Raw genomic sequence first — 23,984 nt, forward strand, 5'->3', positions numbered from 1 at the left:
GCACGGGCGTGGGCGTGTGTGCATTGTTTGCGAGGTTTCTATTAGCATTGTTTCCCCTTTTCTATTAGCATACTGATGAAGGATTTTGCAGCGGAGCCTAGTCACGCTAGGCCCGGCTCGCTTGGCTGCGTCTCCGCGGCACCTGTTGTGTTCCGCGGCCGCAGAGTCATTGAGGGAGTGCGGCTAATCCAGCTAGCGGCCCATCTCTGAAAGGATCTCCCCGTCACACAGGGCTGGGAGGGGTGTGTGTGTGTGGGGGGTGTTTCGTGGAAACACAGCTGGGGGGGGGGGGGGGGGGGGGGGGGCTCAGTGGAGAGCGCGATAACATCATCCGTTATCCACACAATCCAGTCAGTTGCCGATCCTGTATCACTCCAGCCACCGCCGTGCCCTCCCAACGCACACACGACCATCGATCGCGTCTTCGAATGGCAGCGGCAAGGGCGGCACGCAACACAGAGAGACAGACGCTCGACAGGAAGACACACAGGAGAGGGTTAGAGCCCTTCGTGAGAGACGATTGGCTGCCGGGTCTTACCGTGCTCATCCAGTAGAATGTTGTCAGGTTTGATGTCCCTGAAAGAAACACACACACACACGGATGCAGCGGTTAGACATGCTCCTCGTTCCCATCTCCATCACCACCACAATGCTGTTTCATGGTCCTGACAGTCACTGTGCTCTGTCTGGCACAGGAAGAGAGCGAGAGAGAGGGAGGGAGGGAGGGAGGGAGGGAGGGAGGGAGGGAGGGAGGGAGGGAGGGAGGGGGAGGGAGGGAGGGAGGGAGGGAAGGAGGGAGGGAGGGAGGGAGAGGGGGAGGGAGGGAGAGAGAGATAAGAGAGAGAAAGAGATATATCTATAGACAAAAGAGGGAGGGAGGGAGAGAGAGAGGGGAAACAGAGAGAGGAAAGACAGAGAGAGAGAGAGATAAGAGAGAGAAAGAGATATATATCTATAGACAAAGGAGGGAGGGAGGGAGGGAGAGAGAGGGGAGACAGAGAGAGGAAAGACAGAGAGAGAGAGAGGCAAGACAGGAGGAGAGATGGTCCAGTCACGGTGAGGTCGCGGTTGGGTGTGGTGAGGTGCAGCCTGTCCGACAGTGCATCAGCAGTTACGAGATCAGGAGACACGCGAGCAAAACAACACAACACCTGCACCTGCGAAACTCAGTTCTACCAGACCCCACTCTGTCTCACTGGACCTAACGGAACACTCCGGACAGGGGCGTAGGATCCCACAGGCTCGGGCTCTGCCGGAATTCATATGATAGTTCTGAGGTTGGAGCTCAGGTGTTAGCCTAGCAGAAATGAGATGCCATGTCACTCTCTTCATCAGGGCTCATTATTCACCTCAGGACTGGCTGGCTTGGAGACAAAAGTCTCATTCTCTTCTTCGCAGAGTCATCTCCTGTGTGTGTGTGTGTGTGAAGCAGCTGGTAAGGCTATGAGAACACCTCAGTAGACAAAAAAGCGGGACAAACAGACATGCAGACATACTGTTTTTCATGATAAAAAGCAGGTTGGGACAGACCTGGGGACTAACTCTACCCACCAAGGTCAACACTAATGACAGGCAGAAGCACTTCAACCTCCAGCCCCCCACAGCCTCTGGTCTCTGTCTGCACACTCCAGAGTCCTCCCTCTTCTGCAGCTTAGCTTTGAACTGAGCTTTTAAAGTCGAGTCGAACACGCTTTCAAAGGGGAGTCCAAAAGTGCTTATTTAAGGATGAACATGGGAAAAAAATGGCTTCGTTCTCACACACACGCACACCTTCTCACACACACGCACGCACACACACCAGCAAAGCCAAACGGTGACTCAGCTAATCTGCCAGTGTTCTTCCCAGCAACTTGTCAGGTGATCATGTCCACTTAACCGGCATCCTTTGAGTGTGTGTGTGTGGGGGGGGGGGCCGCGTGCGGTGCTCTCCTGGGCGCCCTGCGTACCCACGGCTGGCTCCGACGGGGGGTTAAAAAGGCCACATGTGTTGTCTTTAATGAGCTGGCATTTGCCTCAAAGGAGGGTAAAGGGAGGGACTGGGAGAGGGGTTTCATAGCTAAAGGCCAACACTCCATTGTGGAGGCAGCAACAGGGTGGGGGGAGCGGGGGGGTGGGGCCAAGCAGAGAGCAGCCAGAGCCCTGTGGATCAATGGCAGATCATTATGGGATGCAGCTGGTGCGCCCGAGCCCCTAATGTCTGCCATTACGCAGACATTAGGGGGGGGGGGGGGAGGCCTGTTGTCACGACGACCGTCTGGAGACGAGATACGGAACACAATGAGTTTTATAAGCCGTTCCGGCTTTAACAATAACCCCCCCAAAAAACGGGTGCGATTGTTCGGTGGGTCTATTCTCCAGGATCCCCCGTCCGCCCCGGCTGGTACACTTCTATCAGGACATCCACAAGCTCGGCCTGATAAGCCTCTCCACAGAAGCGACGGTCACAGATGGAGCTTTATCCGCGGAAGTTGAATAGAACATTTTCTGATTGGTGGTAGACACACAGTCTCTCTCTCTCTTCGCTAAGGGCCTCACTCATCATCAGCTACCCCTCGCCCACACTCGCCCACACTCGCCCACACTCGCACACACACACACACACACACAACTACCTGCCTCCTTCTGTTCTAAGCTACACCCCTCATTTATCAAACTTTCGAGGGTCTCATTCTGACACTCCCCTCACTAACTTTCGCTCGATCTCTCTCTCTTTGTCTTCTCTCTCTCTCTTTGTCTCTCTCTCTCTCTCTCTCTCTCTCTCTCTCTCTCTCTCTCTCTCTCTCTCTCTCTCTCTGTCTCTCTCTCTCTCAATCTGTGTCCCTCCTGTGCACACACACACACACACTCACGCACACACACCCTCAGAAGGGTTACGAACTGTCGTCCTTCAGTGTGACGGGCGGCCAAGCGCACGGGCCCCGCGCTACACATTCATTAGTAGATGTAAGCGTTATCCCGCCATCGTACCGGAGCAACAGATGGATGTGACAGGCAGCCAGCCAGCCAGACGGAAGGGCCACTGCACAAGGTGACAGCTGTGTCACTCCGTCAGCCCCCCTGGAAAGGACAGTTTGACTGTCGAAAGCACCTGTCCTCCCTGTGTTGCTCTTTTCCCCCCTCTCTCTATTTCCACTCTTCATCATCTCTCTCTCTCTCTCTCTCTCTCTCTCTCTCTCTCTCTCTCTCTCTCTCTCTCTCTCTCTCTTTCTCTCTTTTTCTCTCTCTAAATTTGTGTCCCTCCTCCCTCCCCCGCCTCCTCTCCCTCACTCTGCCTCTCCTCCTAAAGTGGTGAAACAGGTCTCAGGTATGAGAAGTACTTTCGGATAGTACTGTGTGTACCATGGGCTCCAGGGTGTCTCGTTACCCTGCTGTGAGCGTGGAGGAGGTGGTGGGGGGGGAGGGAGGGGAGGGGACCTGGTGAGGGGGAGCCAGAGAAGGAGAGGGTTACCTGGAGAGGGGGAAGGGCGGGGGAAGGTACCTGGCTGATGGAGGGTTATCTGACGGTAAGCAGGCGCGGGGGAAGCCGATCTGGCCTGGCCCTTCTCCCGCCTCACTGCCCCAACAACCTATTAGCTGGATCTAATGACCTCATTACACCAGCCATCAGGAGGAGAGGGGTAACCTGACCCCTGCACCTGGGCATCTGATACCCCACCGCCCCCCACCGCCACCCCGCTCCGGAGACACTGACAGAAGACAGCTGGGAGTCAACTAACAGCCCGTCTCAACACAGAGCAGGTACACACACACACAGGTCAGGTTTGGTGGTGTGGTGGTTGGAAAAGGAAGAATCTAACTTTTGGGATCCCTCCCATAAGCACACACACACACACACACCACACACACGTCGCCAGTCCTCTGTCTCCTCTTGGCAGGGGGGTATTCCAGACCTCTGTTCTCGACGCTGGCTCCACAGTCTAAGAAGAGGTCCTTTGATAATGGGGCCATCAGCATGGAGCTGCAGCACTTACTCCAAACCAGACCTGCTGCCTGTCTGCCTCTGTCCAACAGCCAAGCTTCCCCCATCCATACTCCCTCCCTCCCTCTACCCCAGGGAGACACAGTGAGGTGGTGGGAGTCTGGAGAAACACCTCCACTAGCAGGTGAAAAGAGCCAGAGAGACGGCAGGCCCAGCCTCATACAGAGAGGCCTAAAAGCCCCAGCTCCACGCAGCCCCAGCCTCACACAGCCCCCAGCCTCAGCCCCCCCCCCCAACCTCCAACAGAGGGGACTAAAAGCTCCCTGCTCCCTCGCTCACTGTAGTTTGATCTGTTGAATGAAAGTGGTCTTGACTGCTGCTAGTGAGGGAGAAGGAGGAGAGGGGCTGAGGAGGAGGAGGAGGAGGAGAGGAGCTATCTCTTATTCATAGACACAATGCTGCTGTGAGACGCAGCGAGGCGACCTGACAAGGTCTCTCAGACGAGGTCTGAAGAGGCTCCAGTCTAATTTTGGGCCGGTTTGGAGAGGAAGCTGGGGCTTCTGAGAGCAGCAATTTTGAAAAAGGCACAGCTAAAATCACAATTATCACTGATTCATTATTTACCGCAGTCAAACTCACAAAGAGACAGAGAGAGCAAGAGAGAGAGAAAGAAAAAGAGAGAGAGAGAAAGAGAGCGAGAGAGAGAGAGACAGAGAGAGAGAGAGAGAGAGAGAGAGAGAGAAAGAGAGAGAGAGAGAGAGAGAGATAGAGAGAAGGAAAAGGAGAGAGAGAGAGAGAGAGAGAGAGAGAGAGAGAGAGAGAGAGAGAGAGAGAAAGAAAAAGAGAGAGTGAGAGAGAGAGAGAGAAAAAGAGAGAGAGAGGCAAAGAGACAAAGATAGAGAGAGGCGGAGCAGCACCCCGAGGCACACAACCCAATCTTAGCGAGCGGCCAAACCCACTTCCGCCACAGAGACTGGCGGGTAGCGCTGCTGTCATGTTCCCAGCGTAAACGCCTCCCTCTACGGATCCGCTCTGTTCTACGTCTCATTGTTCTGAAGCTACTACACCACTCCACGCATTTCCCTTCCCAAATTACAGACACGGAACAATGAAATGATCCATACTGCCTTATAATCAGGCCCAATCCTACATCATAGCTGGAAGGGGTTTTGGAAGCTGCCTTCAACGGCTGAGTCAAAAACCCGTCCGTGGTTTTTCGTCAGCTTGGTGATCGAGCGATGAGTGAGAGGGGCTGGGTGGCAGGGGACACGCGTTGAGGTGCGGTGGGACTGGGATTCGAACCCCGAGCGAGGGTACAGGACTGTCGTGAGGAGGGAGAGGCCGTAGCAGGCGCTCCTGGGGTGGTTGAGTTGAGTGGGGAACCGGGGGCCCCTGCTGGAGGCAGTTCGGAGAGTCGAACAAGGGGAGGAGGATGGAGGGACGGAGGGGGTGAGGGGAGGATAGAGGAAAAGAGGAGGAGTGGGGGATAGGCAGAAAAGTGGCTTCAAAGTTATTTGAATATGTATGCGGTATAGTGTCGACTAAAATAGGAGAGACAGAAAGAGAGAGAGAGAGAGAGAGAGAGAGAGAAAGTGGCGTGTTTTACAAGAACATCAAAAACAACAAACCCGCGGCTGTGACGACAAATCACTTTAGGGGGCGGAAAAGACGGACGCAAAAGAAATCCCTGTTGGAGGCGAGGACGCCAGCTGAGGGTGAGCTCCCTGACGCTCGCACCCTCCATCCCTGGTGAGACGTCGCTGTTGGAAACTAGCAGGTAGAAACAGCTGGGCCACACCGTGCTTCATTTGATAGGAGTTTACACAAACACACGCCGTTACGGCCGGGGGAAAGGTGTTTTCCCGCGCCTGCGGCACGGACACGGGCGCACATGCTGACACGCTACCACGCGCACGCACACACACACACACACACACACACACACAGCAGGTCCGCTGCAGCTATACAGCCACCTCAGGCTCAGCCAGACCGCTAGAGGACCTGTCTCACTGCCTCCACTCTGGGTGAGAATCACATAGAGGCACAGATGGAGTAATGCCATCCTAACACACACACACACTGACGCCTACACACACACATACACACACACTCCCAAACCACTCAGTCCTCTTTCTACCCCTCCCTCCTCCCTTCTTTCCAGAGCTTGTTTGGTGAGGTTGGTCTCGGAAGAGACAGCTAATTAAGATGCAGCCAGGTGTTAATAATTGAAGGTCCCTAGAGTGGCGGGTGATGAAACTCACCCTGGTTAGTTACCCTAGCTGGTGCCGTTGGCTAGCCCAACACACCGCCTTGGCCCTCCCCTAGAGTGGCTCGCTGGATCACAGAGGGACGCGCTAAAGCAGAGAGGGTGGAGGATCGACGGAGGATCCATCGGCGGATTTCGAGGAAAACAATTGAGCGCCCCCCGCGGCGCCCCTCTCCGGTGACGTCATCGACGACGACGCGCTTTGTTGTCGACGTCTCCGCTCGTCGAGGGGCCTAGACGTGTGTGTGGTACATCGCGGCCCTCCGTCCTCGTCCTCAATCATTCATGTCCTCTTGATGATGAAAGATGTAGAAGCGAATGAGCGCGGTTTGAGGTCCTCGCAAAAAGCCAGGGCACAAACAGGAATAGAAAACACTCACGCCTGGAAACAAGCACGCGCGCGCGTGCTTGTTACGAAGACCGCACGCGCCTTTAGCCGCGGAGGGGGGACGGCGGGGATATGTATTCCATTTCCATACAGATGAGACAACGAGAGGAACAGCCGCTTCTCTCCTCTGCTAATGAATGCCGACGCAAAAGGGGACGATTCCATCAAAACAAAACGACACAAACACCTGCACCTTCAGTCACGTCGCTCCCCGGAGGCCTGGAATAGGCACACATCGGATCAATCAGCGGATGGCGAAGTTGATAAGCCAAACTATTTCCTGGGTGGGGGGGCGGGGGGCTCCAGGTTGGACAGATAGAAACGACTGTAATCTGCTTTAAGTTCCGCGACTAAATGATGTCATTTGTTACGGTGGCTTTGATTAATTGTGGCCCTCTGGAATAGTGAAGCGGACCATTCGTCCTGGTCCGGAAAGGTCTTTCTCCTCGATTATCTGGCTACTCAGGGCTGGGGTGGGGGGGATGGGAGAGTGGGGGCGGGGGCTTGGAGGGTGGGGGGGGTTTGGGGGCTGTAAGGCTGGAGGGCTTGAGTGCCTACGAGGGGAGGAGATAAAGCATGGTAAAAGTCCTGGAGACATCTTTCCGCGGGCCCCTCTTAACTAAAGTAATAAGGTTGGCCTGGATCCATCTCCATGCTGGCTCGGTGTGTTTGGCTCCCTGCCACCGCGATGCATATTTCTGCCTAAACCGCACGGACCGATCCCAGATTCACCGAGGCACCTACGTGTCAGTACATCAGCAGTTTACTGTCAACACGGTACGGTCTACATCCTGAAGACACCACTCAGCAACTCTTAGTCACCAGGTGCGTCACCTCCCTTGGACCTCGCTGGATAGCCCAGAGGACGACTGACAGACAGAGGCGATGGAACACAGGCTCCGATCGGCCTTCACCTGACATGGAGAAGGTAGCAGAGGTGGTTTGGAACCATCCCAACCGGGCACGAGCCTGTGTCGTCCGCTCGCCCTCTTGGCCTACTGGGAGAAGGCCGGCTGAGCGGGAGAGTGGGGTCTGAGGAGGATGAGGCGCCCCTCACCTGTGGATGATGCGCTTGCTGCGCAGGTAGCCCAACGCCAGGGCCACCTCGCAGATGTAGAGTTTGACGGTGCTCTCGGAGAAGTGGACGTTCTGCTGCAGGTGGTAGCGAAGGTCTCCTCCCAGGAGGAGATCCACCACCATGAACATGTCCTCCTCGTCCTGGAACGAGTACCTGGAGAGGAGAAGAGGGCAGAGGAGGGGGGTGGGGGAGGAGAGGGAGAAGTGAGGAGAGGAGAGGAGGGGGGGGGAGAGGGGTGGGGGAGGAGAGGGAGAGGTGAGCAGGGGAGAGGGGGGGGGGGAGAGGGGTGGGGGAGGAGAGGGAGAAGTGAGGAGGGGAGAGGAGGGGGGGGAGGAGAGGGGTGGGGGAGGAGAGGGAGAGGTGAGGGAGAGTTGAAGAGTGGGGGGAAAAGAAGAAAAGAGAAGAGGAGAAGAGAGGAGAGAGGAGAGGGAGGCAGAAAGACTTTCTTATCTTTCTGTATCTTTACAAGTGCTGCTTTCATGGAACTGGTTAGTTCAAGCCCAAAATGCGTCACACAAGAGACAGAAAAGACATCTACACACCTGAATAGACACATGCTTATACAAGCTTCCTGGGGATGATGATGACTGTGTGTCTCGTCCATTCATTCACACACAGTCCAAGTACATCAGGCTGTCAAAACGAATCTCTTGGTTGGCTTTCAAACTGGAGTCTTTAGTCCTGCATAGTTCGGCAAGGTCTAACATCGCTGTCCTTGCAAATCATCTGCGTGGCAGTCAAGCTCTTAACTAAAGCCAGGGGCACGTCTTGATATTCGAATACCAGACAGCTATTCATCACTAGATGCACGAGAGGAGTTCATGTTCTGTCTTTTCATTGAAATATATCAAAGGTTTTTCAGGTCATGGAGCCAGACAGCTCAAAGGTGTGTGTGTCTGTTTGGTCTGGCAATAATTGATAGTTCAATACCAGAGGAATGTGTGTATGTGTGTGTGCATGTGTGTGGTCTGGGTGTAGGGGGATGTGTGCGTATGTGAGGGGCTGACTTTGATCAATATCTCTGGGCCAGAGGTGGGTTTACCTGTGTGTCGGCATTTCTTTAGTGTATCGTAGACGCACACCTGTGTGTGGGTGTGTGTGTGACGTAAGCCGATCCCTTCAGTTCCCTCCATCCATCCATCAATCCAACACTGGCATGCACAGTCAACCTACATCAGCACACAGCCCACTCCTGAGAAGGCACTGCACAAATCAGCATTGATTTGACTGGCTAGGAGTCCCAATAGAGAGCTGCCTTTCTCCTTGTCTCATGTATGGCTAATTAGCCTAGCGCACAGTGAAGCCATTTGAGGAAAAAGTATTTTATGCATGCATACCCCGGCTCTCTGAGAGCGTGTCTCAGCCGAGGTAGAACTCTGAAGTGATACACTTCGAAGTTTGCAGGAAGTTTGATATTAAAAGGCACCCACACACACACATCTATTAAACATCAACATCTTGCCGTACCTGAATTGACAAGATGTGAAATGAGATGCATTATCATTTTTTTAACATCGTAGCCGGATGCCACCCATTCACCTCTGCACACACCGACGTATGCACGCACGCACACACACACACACAAACACCCAAGGACCCTCTTTAATTAGTGAGCAGCGCTGTTGCATCCTGTGAGTGAATGGAGATTGATTGAGCAGACTCCAGCGTGTCTACACAGGCTCCGATGTTGCTGAGGCCTCTTGATGTGTAAGGGCCAACCACTTCAGAGACACACGCAACCCCCCCCCCCCCCACACACACACACACACACGCATCACTCCCACCCTCCCACGCACCACACACGTAAGCAAACACACACACACCCACGCACCACTCACCCATGCCCAAACACCACACCCCCCCACCAAAACGCATCCCCCCCCCCCCCCCCCCCCGAACCCACGCCAGAATTCTCCAAACGCGGATGAGTGTGAGGGGGGCCCGGGCTCATCAGGGAGTGTGTGGCCCGCTGACTGGAACTAGGTACCTCTCAGCCCCCCCCCCCCCCCCACCGGCAATCTCCCAGGAACGGCAGTAAATCCAGCAGAGAGCATCAGGGACATCAGGCGAGAGGGGCAGATTAACGACCAGGCTCTCCCTGACAAACGTCTTTTTGGGGGGGGACGAGAGGAAGAAGAGCACGCCCCCCGCCCACTATCAGGAGATGATGCGCCTCAATGGCCGGGGCTCGTCGCGCGGCCCCATCGATCATGCAGACACCCGGGGGAGAAGTGGGCTTGCTAGGCCCCGTCCGAGGCGCTGTCTTTGGGAGTGTGCGGGGGTGAGCGTGCGAGGGTTTCGTACGTGTGTGTGTGTGTGTGCGCGTTCGTTTGTAAACGGGAGGGCAAGGGAGGGAAAGCGAGAGAGAGAGAGCGAGAGAGAGAGATAGAGAGAGATAGAGAGGAGAAAAAGAGAGAGATCGAGAGAGAAAGTTAGTGAGGGGAGTGTCAGAATGAGACCCTCGAAAGTTTGATAAATGAGGGGTGTAGCTTGGAACAGAAGGAGGCAGGTAGTTGTGTGTGCGTGTGTGTGCGAGTGTGGGCGAGGGGTAGCTGATGAGTGAGGCCCTGAGCGAAGCGCCGAAAGAGCAGTGAGATCAAATATGCAACCATCACATCAGCACCAGACGAACTCTCGCTGACAGGATCTCATTTGAGACGGTCCACAGCCCTTTTGGAAAACCTTGGAGGCGACATGGAAGCCCAACATCCCTGCCTGTGTGTCAAAAGGGGCCTATCTCTCTGTTTCACTCTCACCCTCTCTGATTCGCTCTTCCTCTAGTCTCGCTCTCCTCTTCTCCCTCTCGCTGTTCCTCTCTCCCTCTCTCCACTTCCTCTCTCCCTCCCTGTGGAGGGTTGGGGTAAGCCCTCTTAACACAGCATTCGGCTGAAGGAGTGCGGGAGCTGTCAGAGACATTTACATATGGCAGCTACTTTTGTCTCCTCCTCAGCTGGAGAAACAGAGGTTTCCTCCCCGGCAGAGTGAAAAACGAAGGCAAAAAAAAAAAAAATCATTTATCTTTCATGTCGTGAATGTGACCCAGACCTGTCCCTTGACATCCTTCAACCCCGTGGTCGGAGTAGTCGTGTGCTGGCGGGGTTTGGAGGAGGGGGGGGGACGGACGGCTGTTTCATCAGGGGATCGATGGTCTGCACACAGCCCGCAGTGGAGAAAAGAAGCTTAATCTAGTAGAAAATCTGCTTTTTATGCTCGGCTGATGGCTTCTTGTTTCTGCTCGCCCAGCACACTCTCTAAAAGCGAGGAGTTGGTCAAACCTAAGCACTTGGATGTGATGTGGTGAAGGAAATGAGCCTGACTTCCAAGCCAACAGAGAGGCCGGCAAGTTCACGAGTGCAAGCTCAACACAGACTTCCCCCCGAAACACACACGCGTGCGAGGGCGCACACACAAACACACTGTTTCACTTTCTCGATACGATAAGATAGAAGAGTAAAAACAGTAAAAACATCCAAGACGACACCCGTCAAGCTTCCTGTAATTGGCTGAGGCAACGCTTGCCTGAGGGGCCTCAGCCAATCACAGGAACGAACATATTGACTGGTATCTGTTTGATGCTCCAGACCCCCCCTCCCCTCCCATCCCCCTCATCCCAATTAAGAGGACTGTGATGGGCTGCGCCACATCTGAGCGAAGCTAATCGCAATTGGCTCCACTGAGAGGGAGACAAGGCAGGGCTTCCCCTCTGACTCGCTGCCTCGAGACCACCTACTGCCTCTGAATATGAATAAAGGACCTCCCAGTCTTCATGAATTAGCCATCGAAGTCATTAAGGTCCAGATCCCAGCTGAGGGTGTATCTCAACAATGGGGCGTCATACGATCCACTGCTTCTGATAGGAGCATGTAAGCTCCATGCTGATTGGTCAGATACCGAGGTTTTGGATACGCGAGCCGGGCCGTGGGTGGATGCGGTGTCGCTACGCGGCGTTGTCTGGATGCGGAGGCGTGGGCGTGAGTCCCAGCGATGTTTTGAATCGATGAAGTCGGTTATTCACCGGGCCATCGCGCAGACGGCACTTGACACCGAACGCAGATTTCGTGAGCCGCTAAAGAGGGCTTAATGGTTGTGACACTCGTCATTTGACTGTCAAACCCTAGGACACCGAGTGACAAAAACTAGAGAAAGAGAACACGGAAAGAACACAGAGAGAAAAGAAGAGAAAATAGATTTTAAATTTCAATACGGGAAACGTCTCCACGAGAGCCGCATTAGAACCTCCTCCGTTCGGCTGGAACACGGCGTCAGACAGGAGGGGGAGGGGAAAAAAACACGACAATGCACTTTCGCCACCGGTGTCACCAACAGGCAGGGGCAACGGCAGTGCCACCTGGACATTTTCTTGAAGCATGGGGGGATTTCATTACTTTGCCTGGCATGAATTATCTCTGGTCCGTTTGTTGTGCTACATATGCAGTTTGGCGTGACCCTCAATCGCCCTTCAGGCCAACAGTCAGCTTTTAGAGAGATGCTACCTCCAGAGGACCTGTAATGGACTAGCAAACAACCACAGCCAGACCCGAGGGAGAGATAGCCTACTCTAGAAAATGGCTTCTCCAAGAGGAATGACCACAAAAAGCACCACGATGGAAGTCCTACCTCCCCAAATGACTCACAAACGGCAAACATTTGTGTTGTCGTCCGATGGTTGACGTCGTGAGCTGCGTCTGAGAATCCCGTGTCTCATCCCAGCGCCTCCGGAGAACAAAACAACCCGCCGAGAATAAACGCTCCCGTGACAGGAAGGAGTCGGTGTGCCGTGGCGTTGTTGTGAATACACTGCAAACGATGAGGTTAGGGTTAGCCCTAACCCTAACCCTAACCGCACCTACCCAAACCCCGGCGGGCGCAGACGCAGGAACAATCGAGCGTGCAGGTGCTCGCACGCATTCAACCATACTCTGACCCCCTCCCCGCCGCTCCCTGCCCCTACCACTCCTTCCCCCGGCACTTCTCTGAAAATACCTTAGCTGACCGGACAGCCACTGGAGAACAGATGAGGTAAAGGCCCTAGTCCATCTGGCCCCATCCCCCTCTTTAACCGAGCGACTCCTACGAGTCAGAAGCGAATGCTTTCTCAGCTGCTGTACACCCACCCACCCACCCCCGCCTATCCCCCAACCCACCCCCACAGTCCCTGATGTGGGGGCCAGGGGTGTGAGAGAGACCAGCTTGAGCTTCCGCTCTGGCGCGCTTCTGAGCATAGTCCACTGAGCTGGACCCCTTCAGCACAGCACAGCACAGCACAGCTTATTCCATCCCTAGTCCGCCCCAGCTCAGCCCATTTGATTTCTATTCCATTCCCGGCCCAGGCCAGACCTCAGACCGCAACCGGTGCGACAGGCCCTTTGTTTTCCAAACGATACGAGATGTCCGCATAAACGACGCGGATTGTGCGGAGCGCGCTGTCCTGCCGCGGCGCGCTCCACAGCGTGTGCCTTTAAGGGGGAGCGAAGGTAGGAGAACCTTGACGGGAGATGAGACGGCTGGCAAAGGGGTTATGAGGAAACAAAAGGGCGAGTTACAAGGAAGTTAGAAGCAGGGTCTGTTTGCTGTAGAGATGACATGGTACTCTGAGAAAGATTGCCCGAGAATACCAAGTCAGGCCGACTCGACGACGAGAATGCTAATGGGTAGAGGTTTTGGAGCTTTCTGTTCGGAGTGCTGCATAGTCTTCTTCGGAATGCGGTCCATGCAAGTCCGACAAGAAGTCCCGACCGTGGAAGTTGGCCACTACACAGCAAGGGAAGCTGGACTGAAAACCTGGCTGTGATAACATCTCTTCCATCAGTGTCGGAGCTCTAGCCAGATAACACACACACACGCAGCAAAACCACACACTGCATCAGCACAGTAGGTCTCGGGGCTAGTCAAGCCCCATTACCATTGCATTCAGAACAGCCTGTGGTTTTGGTCTAACATCTAACAGAGTTGTCCAAGTCCACTAGGGGAAAACCAGAGAGAGGTTAGGGAGATTGGACACCACTCGAACGGCACAGCGCTTCACCCACGCTATAGGCAGATACCGGGTGACAGTGGCAGTCTCTGAGAAGATTGTGAATGGCGTGTTTATACAGAGTGCAAACTCTCTCCCGCGCCCTCTCTCTCGCCTCTCTTTGTCATTCAACCTCTCACTCGCCTTCTCGCTTGCTCTCTCCGTGCTTTTCTATTTGTCTCTCAGGCTCGCTCCCCTCTCTTTTCCTCGCCCTCTGTTCTGCCTTTACTCTCTCTCCCCCCCTGGCCTCTCTCCCCCCCTGGCCTCTCCCTCCCTCCCTCCCTCCCTCCCTCCCTCCCTCCCTCCCTCCCTCCCTCCCTCCCTCCCTCCCTCCCTCCCTCCCTCCCTCCCTGGCCTCTCCCTCCCTCCCTTCCCTCCCTCCCTCCCTCCCTCCCTCCCTCCCTCCCTCCCTCCCTCCCTCCCTCCCTCCCTCCCTCCCTCCCTTAGATGCTCACCTTGACACAGTGTGAGGTTTCCCCCGGCCAGATGCCCGTCTGTGAGGGGCCACTGCCAAACAGGGTTCCCCGTACCAACTGGCACTAAGACAAGCGGGCACACAGGCTGCTCCCCTGACGTTGGCACATCAGCGTCGACCACACCAGGCTGGTCGTCAGATCACCGTCCCCATGACTCACAACACAGGTCTCTCTGTGTGGAGAACTGGGTTTCAATAGCTGAAAGGGCGTTCATTTAAATTATACCGGAGGCTACATGTATGTTAGGACTTTTCAGGTATCAAACCAAAGTCGCCCACGCACCGACCGACTTCACCCATGAGACCAAATTGCTAGATACTCGATCTGGAGAACTGTGTCACTGTTCTAAAATGGATGCGTTTTAGAAATGCGCCATTCTTAGTAAACGCAGAGAGATCATAAAAACAACCAGATGGCAAAACAGCGTCCATATGGTACATCTGTCGCCCACGGACACTCTCTGTGTTCAAACAGAGTTGGGCTTCGAGACTCGCTGTCTCATACACCACACCTGAGGAGGGGGTGACCATGCAGTATAGAGGAGGAAGGAAGGGAGGAGAGGGGAGGAGGGAAGGAGGGAGGGACAAGGCAAGGCAGGAGACAAGGGTGGAGAGGAGGGAAAGGAGAGTAAAAATAAGTGTGTGGGTGGAGGAGGAAATCAGCCCTCTCCCTTTTTTGTCCCCGTCTTTCTCTCTCTCTCTCTCTTTCTGCGCCTGGGCGTGCATGCGATAACCCGCCACCCGTGACCTTGAACGGCGTCATCCAGGACAATCAGAACCTGCGCCAACTGTCCGCAGAGCCCCTCGCGGCTGAGCGGCGCGGAGTGGAGCTGACCCAAGCAGATCTCTCAGGGAAATCTCCCTTCGCCCGCAGGCCCTTCCAGTGCTGCCAAAAGCATTAACTTCCCCCTCCGTTTGTCTTGGATTTATTGTCCCACACCGCGAGCTGGTCCATTCCTTCTCCTCAGTCCCTGTGGTGGGACATTTCTGCTTATTACCCTCAAAATTGTAATTAATAGATTGCTATTGATTCAGTCATGGACATGCTGTAGACTACACTGCCAACACCGTCTGGAATAATGGAGTGTTTTCCCGGGAGGAGATTGGGAGTGAGGGGAAAGAGCGAGAGAGAGAGACAAAGAGAGAGAATTTGAAAGAGAGGCACAGAGAGAGAGAGAGAGAGAGAGAGAGAGAGAGAGAGAGAGAGAGAGAAGCATGGTCAGAGACACACATCATGGTGGATAGAAAGAGAGAGCGATAGCAACAGAGAGACAAAGAGAGACACAGCTGAAGGAGAGCGAGAAAGAGGGAGAAAGAGAGAGACAAAGAGAAGGACATAGAGATCCTCAAAGTCAGATTAAGCGGAGTCGAACCCATCTCATCATCTAATTGTTAACGATCTCAAAGAGAGACATCAAATCAGGGCGACCATTTTTCTTCTGGGGGCGGGGGGGGGGGGGGGGGGGGCAGAGCCAAACATACAATGTAAGTGCATATGGGGCATTGGTAATTACATAGCTGATGAATGAGAGTGAGGTCTAATTGGAGAATGGGGAGGGATCCGAGCCAAAGCGAGGCTGGGCCCCTTGACCAGGCAGTGGGGGGGACCGCCCAGTAAGGATGGCTGCTCTTCATCCAGCTTCGTCCCTCCCCTCCCGCCTCACTTCCTGTCTCTCTGTGTCACCACGCGGCTGGTTTGCGAAGCACTTCCCCTCTCAGGTCTAGGGGCGTGAGCTCCACGTCCTTTCAGCAGCTTCACAGGGGTGAGAAGAGCAGGGGGGAGAAGAGAATGCCCTTGATGGATTCAGACCCCCTTTACAGAGGCGTACCATCCCTGGTTTAACGGTCCGAAGCCCGTCTCTAGAAAACACAGCACATCGCAGCAATGGCCGTGATAAAACATTCATGAATACACCACGTCTAGAAGTAAATGATTGAGAGATAGTTGGTTTTTGGCGAAAATACTTTTCCTTATGACTTGAACCACAGTACAGTATGTGATGTGTGTATAAGCGTACAATGCTTGCCATGGACACCGACGGAAAGGGAGTTTGTTTCTTTTTTACTTGTGTTTTGTCCTCTATTCTGGTCAAACTTGGCAACCGCTATGTGAAACTGGAGAGTGCTGTACATTCAGCCAGAACGCACTGGATCACAAGGTAACATCTTTTCTGGAAAAACGTATCATACAGCAAGTTGCTTTTGAGTGTACATTCAATAATGCCCCGCCCACACACGACGCTCGCACTCTCTCTCTCTGCCCGCACGCACGCACACCTACACGCGCCACGCACTCTGTCTACGCAACCGCTACGTGAAACTGGAGAGTGCTGTACATTCAGCCAGAACGCACTGGATCCCAAGGTAACGTATTTTCTGGAAAAACGTATCATACAGCAAGTTGCTTTTGAGTGAACGTTCAATAATGCCCCACCCACACACAATCTCTCTCTGCCCGCACGCACGCACACCTACACGCGCCACGCACTCTGTCTACGCGTACGCACATACACACGCACACCTTGCTCACACACTCTCTCCACACGCTCGCACGTCACACACGCCCCACACGCACAAGCACTGTGCTCCCATTCCCAGACACGTTCATCATACACTCCGTTCCCACTCCCACCTCTCTCACACGCACACACGCGTGCTCAAACGGCGGGGAAAGAAAGACCATACCAGAAGTTGACGAGGAAGGGGTGCTCCAGGTTCTTCATGATCTGGAGCTCCTTGAAGACGTTGCGCACCTCGTTGCGCTCCACGCACTTGAGCTTGTTCATGTACTTCATGGCGTACATCTTCTTGGTGTCCTTCTTCTGCACGATGCAAACCTGCGGAGCACAAGCAGCGTCCCACTATCGGAAAACACCTCGACGTGTTTTTGGAGGTGGACGTGATTTAGGGTTGTGTTTCCCATCGGTTTTTAACTGTGCTATAAAGCCCACGCGGAAGTGGGTTATGGTCGTCAAATGAGAGTGAGTCTACTGACGGGTTCCGTCGCCGAAGCCGTGATTAGATCTCGTAAACGGAACGTCTGTGGAACGCTCCGCTTTAATTGGTGGAGCTGCGGCCAAGTACAGAGCTGTGTGAAAGACTAGGGTGTTCAATAACATTATCACTACGTAGGCTTTATAGTCTGGGCAGTAAAACTTACCTTTCCAAAGCTTCCTTTCCCTATAGCACGTAGAATCTGGAAGTGGTCAAAGTTGACTGTAGGGGAAAAGCATAGGAATAATTAAATTGTCGTCAAAATATTGAGAAAATGGCATCAGGATGTGATTCTTTCTTTCTGAATGGGGGATGGTTTATATCAAGAAGAGCAGAGAAAAGGATGAGGAGAAAAACGAACATTCAGCTGCATTTTGACCAAGAGTGATGGAGGGTGTTTATTTGAAGACAGGAAAAGGATCGAAACTGGACTAGTCAGCCTAGCTGGATAAGCCTTTCTGCTAGCTCATTTCAGTTGTGCCACGATCACGTTTTTTTGGCAGCACAGTCCACTGACTAAAGACACTACGCTACGTAGGTCATTTATATAATATTCCCGAGGATGACACTAAGCTTTGACACAAGGACATTTCAAAGACGTTTTTCTTCGGTGAAAGACATTTAGCTGACTTTCAGCAGTTTCTCTCTCTCTCTTTCTTGTTCTCGCTTTTAGAATTCACTCAAGGTCTGACCCAGGGTTCACCCTCCTATCTGACTAATACCAAAACAAGTCCAGTCAAATGACGTCGCTGCCTCTGCTAGCCATGGCAACAGGGACAGAAGGTTAGCCTTCTCTTCTCTTCACCGTATCCCATGGTGCCGCCCACTGTATGGTCCCCCACCATCTCACACACACACACACAGACACACACACACACAGACACACACTCATAACCACACTAGGTTGAGGTGGCCCAGCCGAACTGTGACACCTCACCTGCCCCTCCCTGATTGGATGAATGGGATGTGACAGTTAATGACATGCTCCGTTAGTCACGAATCAGCGAGGCTTTCCTCGATTCGGTATCTGTGCCGGAGTGTTTACCTGACCTACTCTGAGGAGTACCATATGAGGCCCTGTCTCTTGGTAAACAAGATCATTTCCCAGGGTGACCGAGAGATCCGGCTCTGATGGGTTTCTACAGAGGGGACAGCTGTGGTCAGGGATGAGAGAGCAGGGATGAGAGAGCAGGGATGAGAGAGCAGGGATGAGAGAGCAGGGATGAGAGAGCAGGGATGAGAGAGCAGGGATGAGAGAGCAGGGATGAGAGGAGAAGAGCTGAGTCGTGAGTTTAGGAATGGAGAGGGGGCCGGTGGGCAGGAGTGGCCCTGGAGGAACCGTGAGGGGTACAGTGAACCAGGCTGCACATACGGGGCAGAGCTGAACTCCGGTCTACCTACTTGCTAATATACCCAAACAATGCGCAGCCTTCAAGCATATCTTAGTGCTGTCCAACCCCAGCACTCTAATGGTTGCAGCACTCTTTCTACCTTGTCCCTCCCCCCCCTCCTGTTATGGTCATAGACAGGAAGCTCTCTCTGGGAGAGGCCCAGTTGCCAGTCATGCGGTTGCTGTGGCGACAGAGTGAAACAGAACCCTTTCAGCTGCGAGGGAGCGCGGCACACGCAACACGCGTGATCCCCAACGGACACGTCGAAAGTCATGCCCAAACACGGCTGGTGACACCCATGCCTTTGCGGATGTGATCTCTCTCTCTCTCTCTCTCTCTCTCTCTCTCTCTCTCTCTCTCTCTCTCTCTCTCTATGTCTCTGTAAACAGTATGTTTATAAATGTATGAAGGCTAGCACCATACCTTATATATGGATGTATATATATTGGATAAGGGATGATTCTTTATGCAACACCAAGGATTCCAGAGACAGAAGAACCAGACACCAAAAGGTGTCTTTCAGCCATTCATGCTCTGTAACTGATGGCCGCTTTAAAAGGTACCCTGAGCTGGTAAATAATGATGTCGTTTGTTATTTCTTACTTCACTCCTGTCATCCCTGTGTGGGTGCCTGTCGGTTGTAAACAGCCACACTCTATCCCCAATCCTGCCCCTAATGATCTACTAAAGCACTCGGAGCTATTGACGTGCTAAATCAACGTTTTAGGTGTGACCATCCCTCTTCTCTCTCTCTCTCTTCTCTCTCTCTCTCTCTCTCTTTCTCTCTCTCTCTCTCTCTCTCTCTTTTTCTCTATGTCTCTTTATCTCTCTCTCCTGGAGTCCAATTCCCAGGGGTGTCAGCAGCAAATATAGGGCACCGGCAACATATAGTAGCATTGCTGCAATGTCAATGCCACAACATTGTCGAGGAGCACTCCAGTTGTACTGACCTGACGACTGTCCATGTCACAATCTGGGACTTCAAATCTCAGAAGCAATGACTCTGCTCAAAGTGTGACTTTGGTGGACTGCTCTACTCTTACAGGTGGGACCCCAAAAAGTATAGTGATAAGTATGTCACTATTGTACACTGCAGTCTTGTGTTTAAATCACTCATTGTTGCCTACATTTACGTTTGCTACTGCTTTGGGATTTTTGTTGCGAATAAATGATCTGTGACCTATAATAAGTAAGCTCATTTTTTCCCATCCTAATATTTTCAGTCTCATGACTCGAACATAAATATTTGAATGAAAAATTCGAATCAAATCTGCCCCTAGAGAGGAGAGAACACTCGTGACGTAAAATAAACCACCACAAATCGGATGGCTTTAATTAAAAGTGGTGCTGAAAGAGCCCTTGAAATGTTGGGGTACCACCTTATCTTGAAATTATCCTGGAGCTTTTGCCAAAAGTGAATACATTTCAAAAAGACTCCTTCCACAAATCCACTTCATCTTATCCAACCGTTGAGCCTGGGGCTGTATAGCTGCAGAAAGCCCACGAGCAACTAAATGACTGGCAACCTTGAAAACAGCTATCAGCATAATTCTCCATCTGTCTCCGAATCCTGTACATGTCTTTTTCTTGTTTGGGTTTTTTAGCGTCGAGTACACAGGCCTATACTGAGCTTGTTTCATTTCCGAAGCCTCACACAGACACCATATCCCACATGAAATCCCATCGAGGCTTCGATTGTCATCGGAGCCCCTCGTTATGCTCACCCTCCACGGTGTCGTCGCTGACGGGAGCCTTGCTGGACTGTCCGAGCCCCATGTCGATCTGTTCCACTTGGGTCCTCCGGTCCACTTAACTCAGCACGGAATAGCTCTCCCACAAAGAGGTGGTCATCCCCTGGATCACTCTATCCCAGAACACTGGTGGGTTTGGCTCTGAAGGGGCCACTCTGCAGAGCTGCTTGTTGGCGTGTGTTCGTGTGTGCGTGCGTGTGTGAGGGGAGAGGGGAGGGGGTTCCAATAGCGTAGCACAGTGTCCGACCCCCTCCTCTCAATAGGATTCTAACCTATGAGGAAGAAGGAAAAACGTGATCACATAATCAGAGGTGTGTATGTGTGTGTGTGTGTGTGTGTGTGTGTGTGGGGGGGGTTCTAAAATCATACTCCTGTTCAATTTCAAGCACTATTGAATCGAGATGTAGAACTCCAGTGAATGTGTTTTTTTTTATTCCTTAATTTGTAAAGTTATATTTGATTGAACAAAGTTGAATATTTTACTACTTTTTAGCTGATGGGGTCATTTCACGCCATGCTGCAGCCAGCAAAGTGATGAATTACTGTACAAGATTAGCTTTTCTTTAAAAATAAATAAAAAAGACTGGAATTGGAGAACATTACTGCGGCTCCTTTCCTTACTTTGATTTATAGTTGAGCTATATGGCATAAAATAAATGACATCCTTCAAACTGCCCACTCCCACGGGGAGCAAGCACGAGCGCCAAACTTCAGCTCCCACATTCTGTAGGCAACCTTGAAAAAGTCTTTGTCATACCCATCCCTCAGCGCAAATCAAGGCAATCCTAAATCAACATGCACTCTACAATATTGACTGGGTCGGCATTACTAAGCATCTCTTGAAATCTCGTGAACTGTCGGTGTTGACGAGGCATTGTTTGAAGGCAGACTATTCGGTATGCGCAGCACATAATAGTGCCGTATTATGTCCCATCGGAACAGACATAAGGTTATTTTATGCCACACCTTAGCCTAAATGTAATAGCCTACCTAACAAGAAACGGGTTAAAACAATTGACTTGAATTCAGTTATAATTAGGTAGGCTATCGTTTGTGTTGTGTAGTGTGGAACATTTTAAACAAACGAAACGAATGCATAAACAAGCCGAAGCAATGCAGTAAACAAGATACTAGTTAAGGTATCTTTGATAAGGTCTTCATTGGCATTAGGCTATGTCCAAACAACAGTCGTGGGCGGTCGTTGTGGTCCAACAACTACAGGACCTTGTAGTCCAACTACGCGGATGCTGCTGAAGTCCACAGACACCGCATTGCCGACTGGCACTTGAGTCCGGCTATACCACAGCATACACAGCACGTATACTGAATAGAAATAAGGCAGTTGGTCAACCTGGCACAATCCTGAAAACCTACCGATCAATGCTGCCCGTGATGTTGTAAATAAATGCCATATCCAGTTTTGATGAAAGACCGGACAGCTCGCGCATCTCTTGACTGTTGTTAGGACAACGCATCCGGACACCTGCCGCCTCAGAGAACTGTGGGGAAGAGTTGAAAACGACGACGTAGAGATGAGCCGCTTGATCAAAAAGTGCAATGCAAGACGTCGTAGTTTTTTTCTCTCTGACCATTTAATATGTTTCACCATCAAGGGAAAACACGGCAAATGGGAAAAGTAGCCCACTTCGTTGCACGAGAGAGCTAGGCAGGCAGCAGAACGAGTGACCTCCAGACGGCACGCACACATCGGTATCCGACTGAATATGCCTCTGCGATGCAGCTTCTCTTGAGGATGTCCCGTGCCTTCTGTCAATGTTTATAGCATAATGTCCAGAAGACTAGCCAGTTCACCAATTCACCGACATAAGGTTTCACTCGTCTCATCAAATCGTATCTGATTATTTTAATCATCACCACCAGGCAAACTGCTGCAGGAAAACTGGACATTTATAACGCATTTTAAAAGAAACTGAAGATTGTTTACTCCAAAGGCAGCAATTTTTCTAAAACTGAGGCAGTGAGCTGTTTACTTTGTCATTTTAAGGCTATGCATGAAACGGTTAACTTTATATCACCAATAAAAAACGTTCAACTTAATATGTTTTATACTTGGACTTGAGCTGGCATTAACTAATTAAACGGTGTACCATGGCAGTAGGCCTACAGCATCTCTAATTGACAAGGCCAAGGTCATTGAAAGGGCTTGCTTGGTGAGGGATTTGCTTACGGTGCACCCCCTTTATTTCGACAGGCTTATCATGCCAAAATTAGTTTACTCTCAACCATCCATCTTTATGTGACTGGAGCTTCTAACCTCCATATACACCCAGGGCAACCATCATCGCTCACAACCAGGCCAAACCTCGATTAAACACTTGGCACATCAGAAAGTACTCTTTCAGATGGGGTGAGTAATAACCATCCTACCCCAGACCTGCCCAGCCTGAACATATGCTTGTTCTCGGTATGCAAGTATATTAGACTAACTAGCCTAGACCACTGGATGTTTTCAAATGTCTTTTCGTATTTGAGTTTACCAATCATTTCTCATTTTATCAAATGAAGAGAGGAGTGTTCATGCTCCCAGTAGTCTACAACTCAAACATGGCGAGGAGTTATCCTCTGAATTATACATTCACATAAAAAGCTATGGAGGCTTTGCAGGGGCATGCTAGTGAGTGCAGCGCCACCTAGTGTAGGAACGTTGATGCGGCATTACACCACATCGTCCCACGCGGCTTCTGAATGGCAATGACTGAGGGCTTTCCGTGCCGAAACTTGGTGGAGCTCATGTTCAATTATGAGCTGACGGTTCTCTATAGAATCTCCATTTGTCGGAAATAGATATGCTGTGCCCGTCGTCCATCTACTCGTGATCTGATCTGTATGCATCACGTGTTGGATTCCGTGTCACAGAGTAGGGTTCATGTTAGCGATAGTCTATGACAGGGGTCGGCAACAGGCGGCCCGCGGGCCAATTGTGGCCCGCCAGCGATTTTATTTGGCCCGTCAAAATATTTCCAATGATATATTTTTTATAACGTTTTTTTCCCCGTCGACTTTTATTTTGAAACCGGAAACTGGGTATGGTGTCATTAGATGTTGTCGACTTCATGCAGCGCCGGCAGCGCCGGCGTCGCCTGCAGCCCGGTTGACTTGAAGTAACCAATGGCATTCTCAGCTTCAAGGCAGCCGGCTGTCGGCGCTGCCGTCGCTGCATGAAGTCGAATACACTTATTGACTTTTCTGAAGTATTTTTTCGCCATGTCATCGCTACCATATGATCGCTACACCTCACGGCTGACAGATCGCCTGAGGTGAAAGCACAGTTATGGTTAGTAATCATGGGCAGCGCTCTCTATGGCAGCGCTAGGAAGGGGCTAGCAGGTGCTTCAGCACCCCCAAGAAAGACCAAAGCACCCCGATAGCACCCCCCACGACATTGCTTATTAATTTATAGTTTCAGGCCCGGAATGGCCATCGGGAGAATAGGGAGAATTCACGGTGGGCCGCTTTGCCCGCTTATAAATTGGGCCAGAAGATCGCCTGCTTTCTTTTTGTTTTTTTCACACACCGAATAACAGGATATGCCTTAAGTTTGTTAAGTTACTGTGTGACTGAAAAGTAAGCTAATAGGCTACATTATGTTTTAATCTAATTAAGCGCATGATCAGACCGTGCATTAAAAAGTGCAGTTCAGTTGTCGCGCATGTTTCTCAAACACAAACCATAATTTATTGTTGTGGAG

At 51.9% G+C, this 23,984-nt stretch overlaps 1 protein-coding gene across 1 annotated transcript; it reads right to left on the minus strand.

The window, feature by feature from the left end:
• Nucleotides 1-497: 497 nt before the first annotated feature.
• LOC124468296 (serine/threonine-protein kinase 32A-like) lies at nt 498-21,982 on the minus strand. The gene is made up of 6 exons (XM_047020957.1): nt 21,650-21,982; nt 20,249-20,547; nt 17,300-17,355; nt 16,825-16,976; nt 7,631-7,804; nt 498-576 (listed from the first exon to the last, which is right to left on the minus strand). Exons 2-6 carry the CDS (start codon nt 20,298-20,300, stop codon nt 498-500), a joined length of 513 nt encoding a protein of 170 aa, XP_046876913.1. The 5' UTR covers nt 20,301-20,547; nt 21,650-21,982.
• Nucleotides 21,983-23,984: the final 2,002 nt, after the last annotated feature.

This window comes from Hypomesus transpacificus, chromosome 5 (genome assembly GCF_021917145.1).
Source record: "Hypomesus transpacificus isolate Combined female chromosome 5, fHypTra1, whole genome shotgun sequence".
NCBI lineage: Eukaryota > Metazoa > Chordata > Actinopteri > Osmeriformes > Osmeridae > Hypomesus > Hypomesus transpacificus.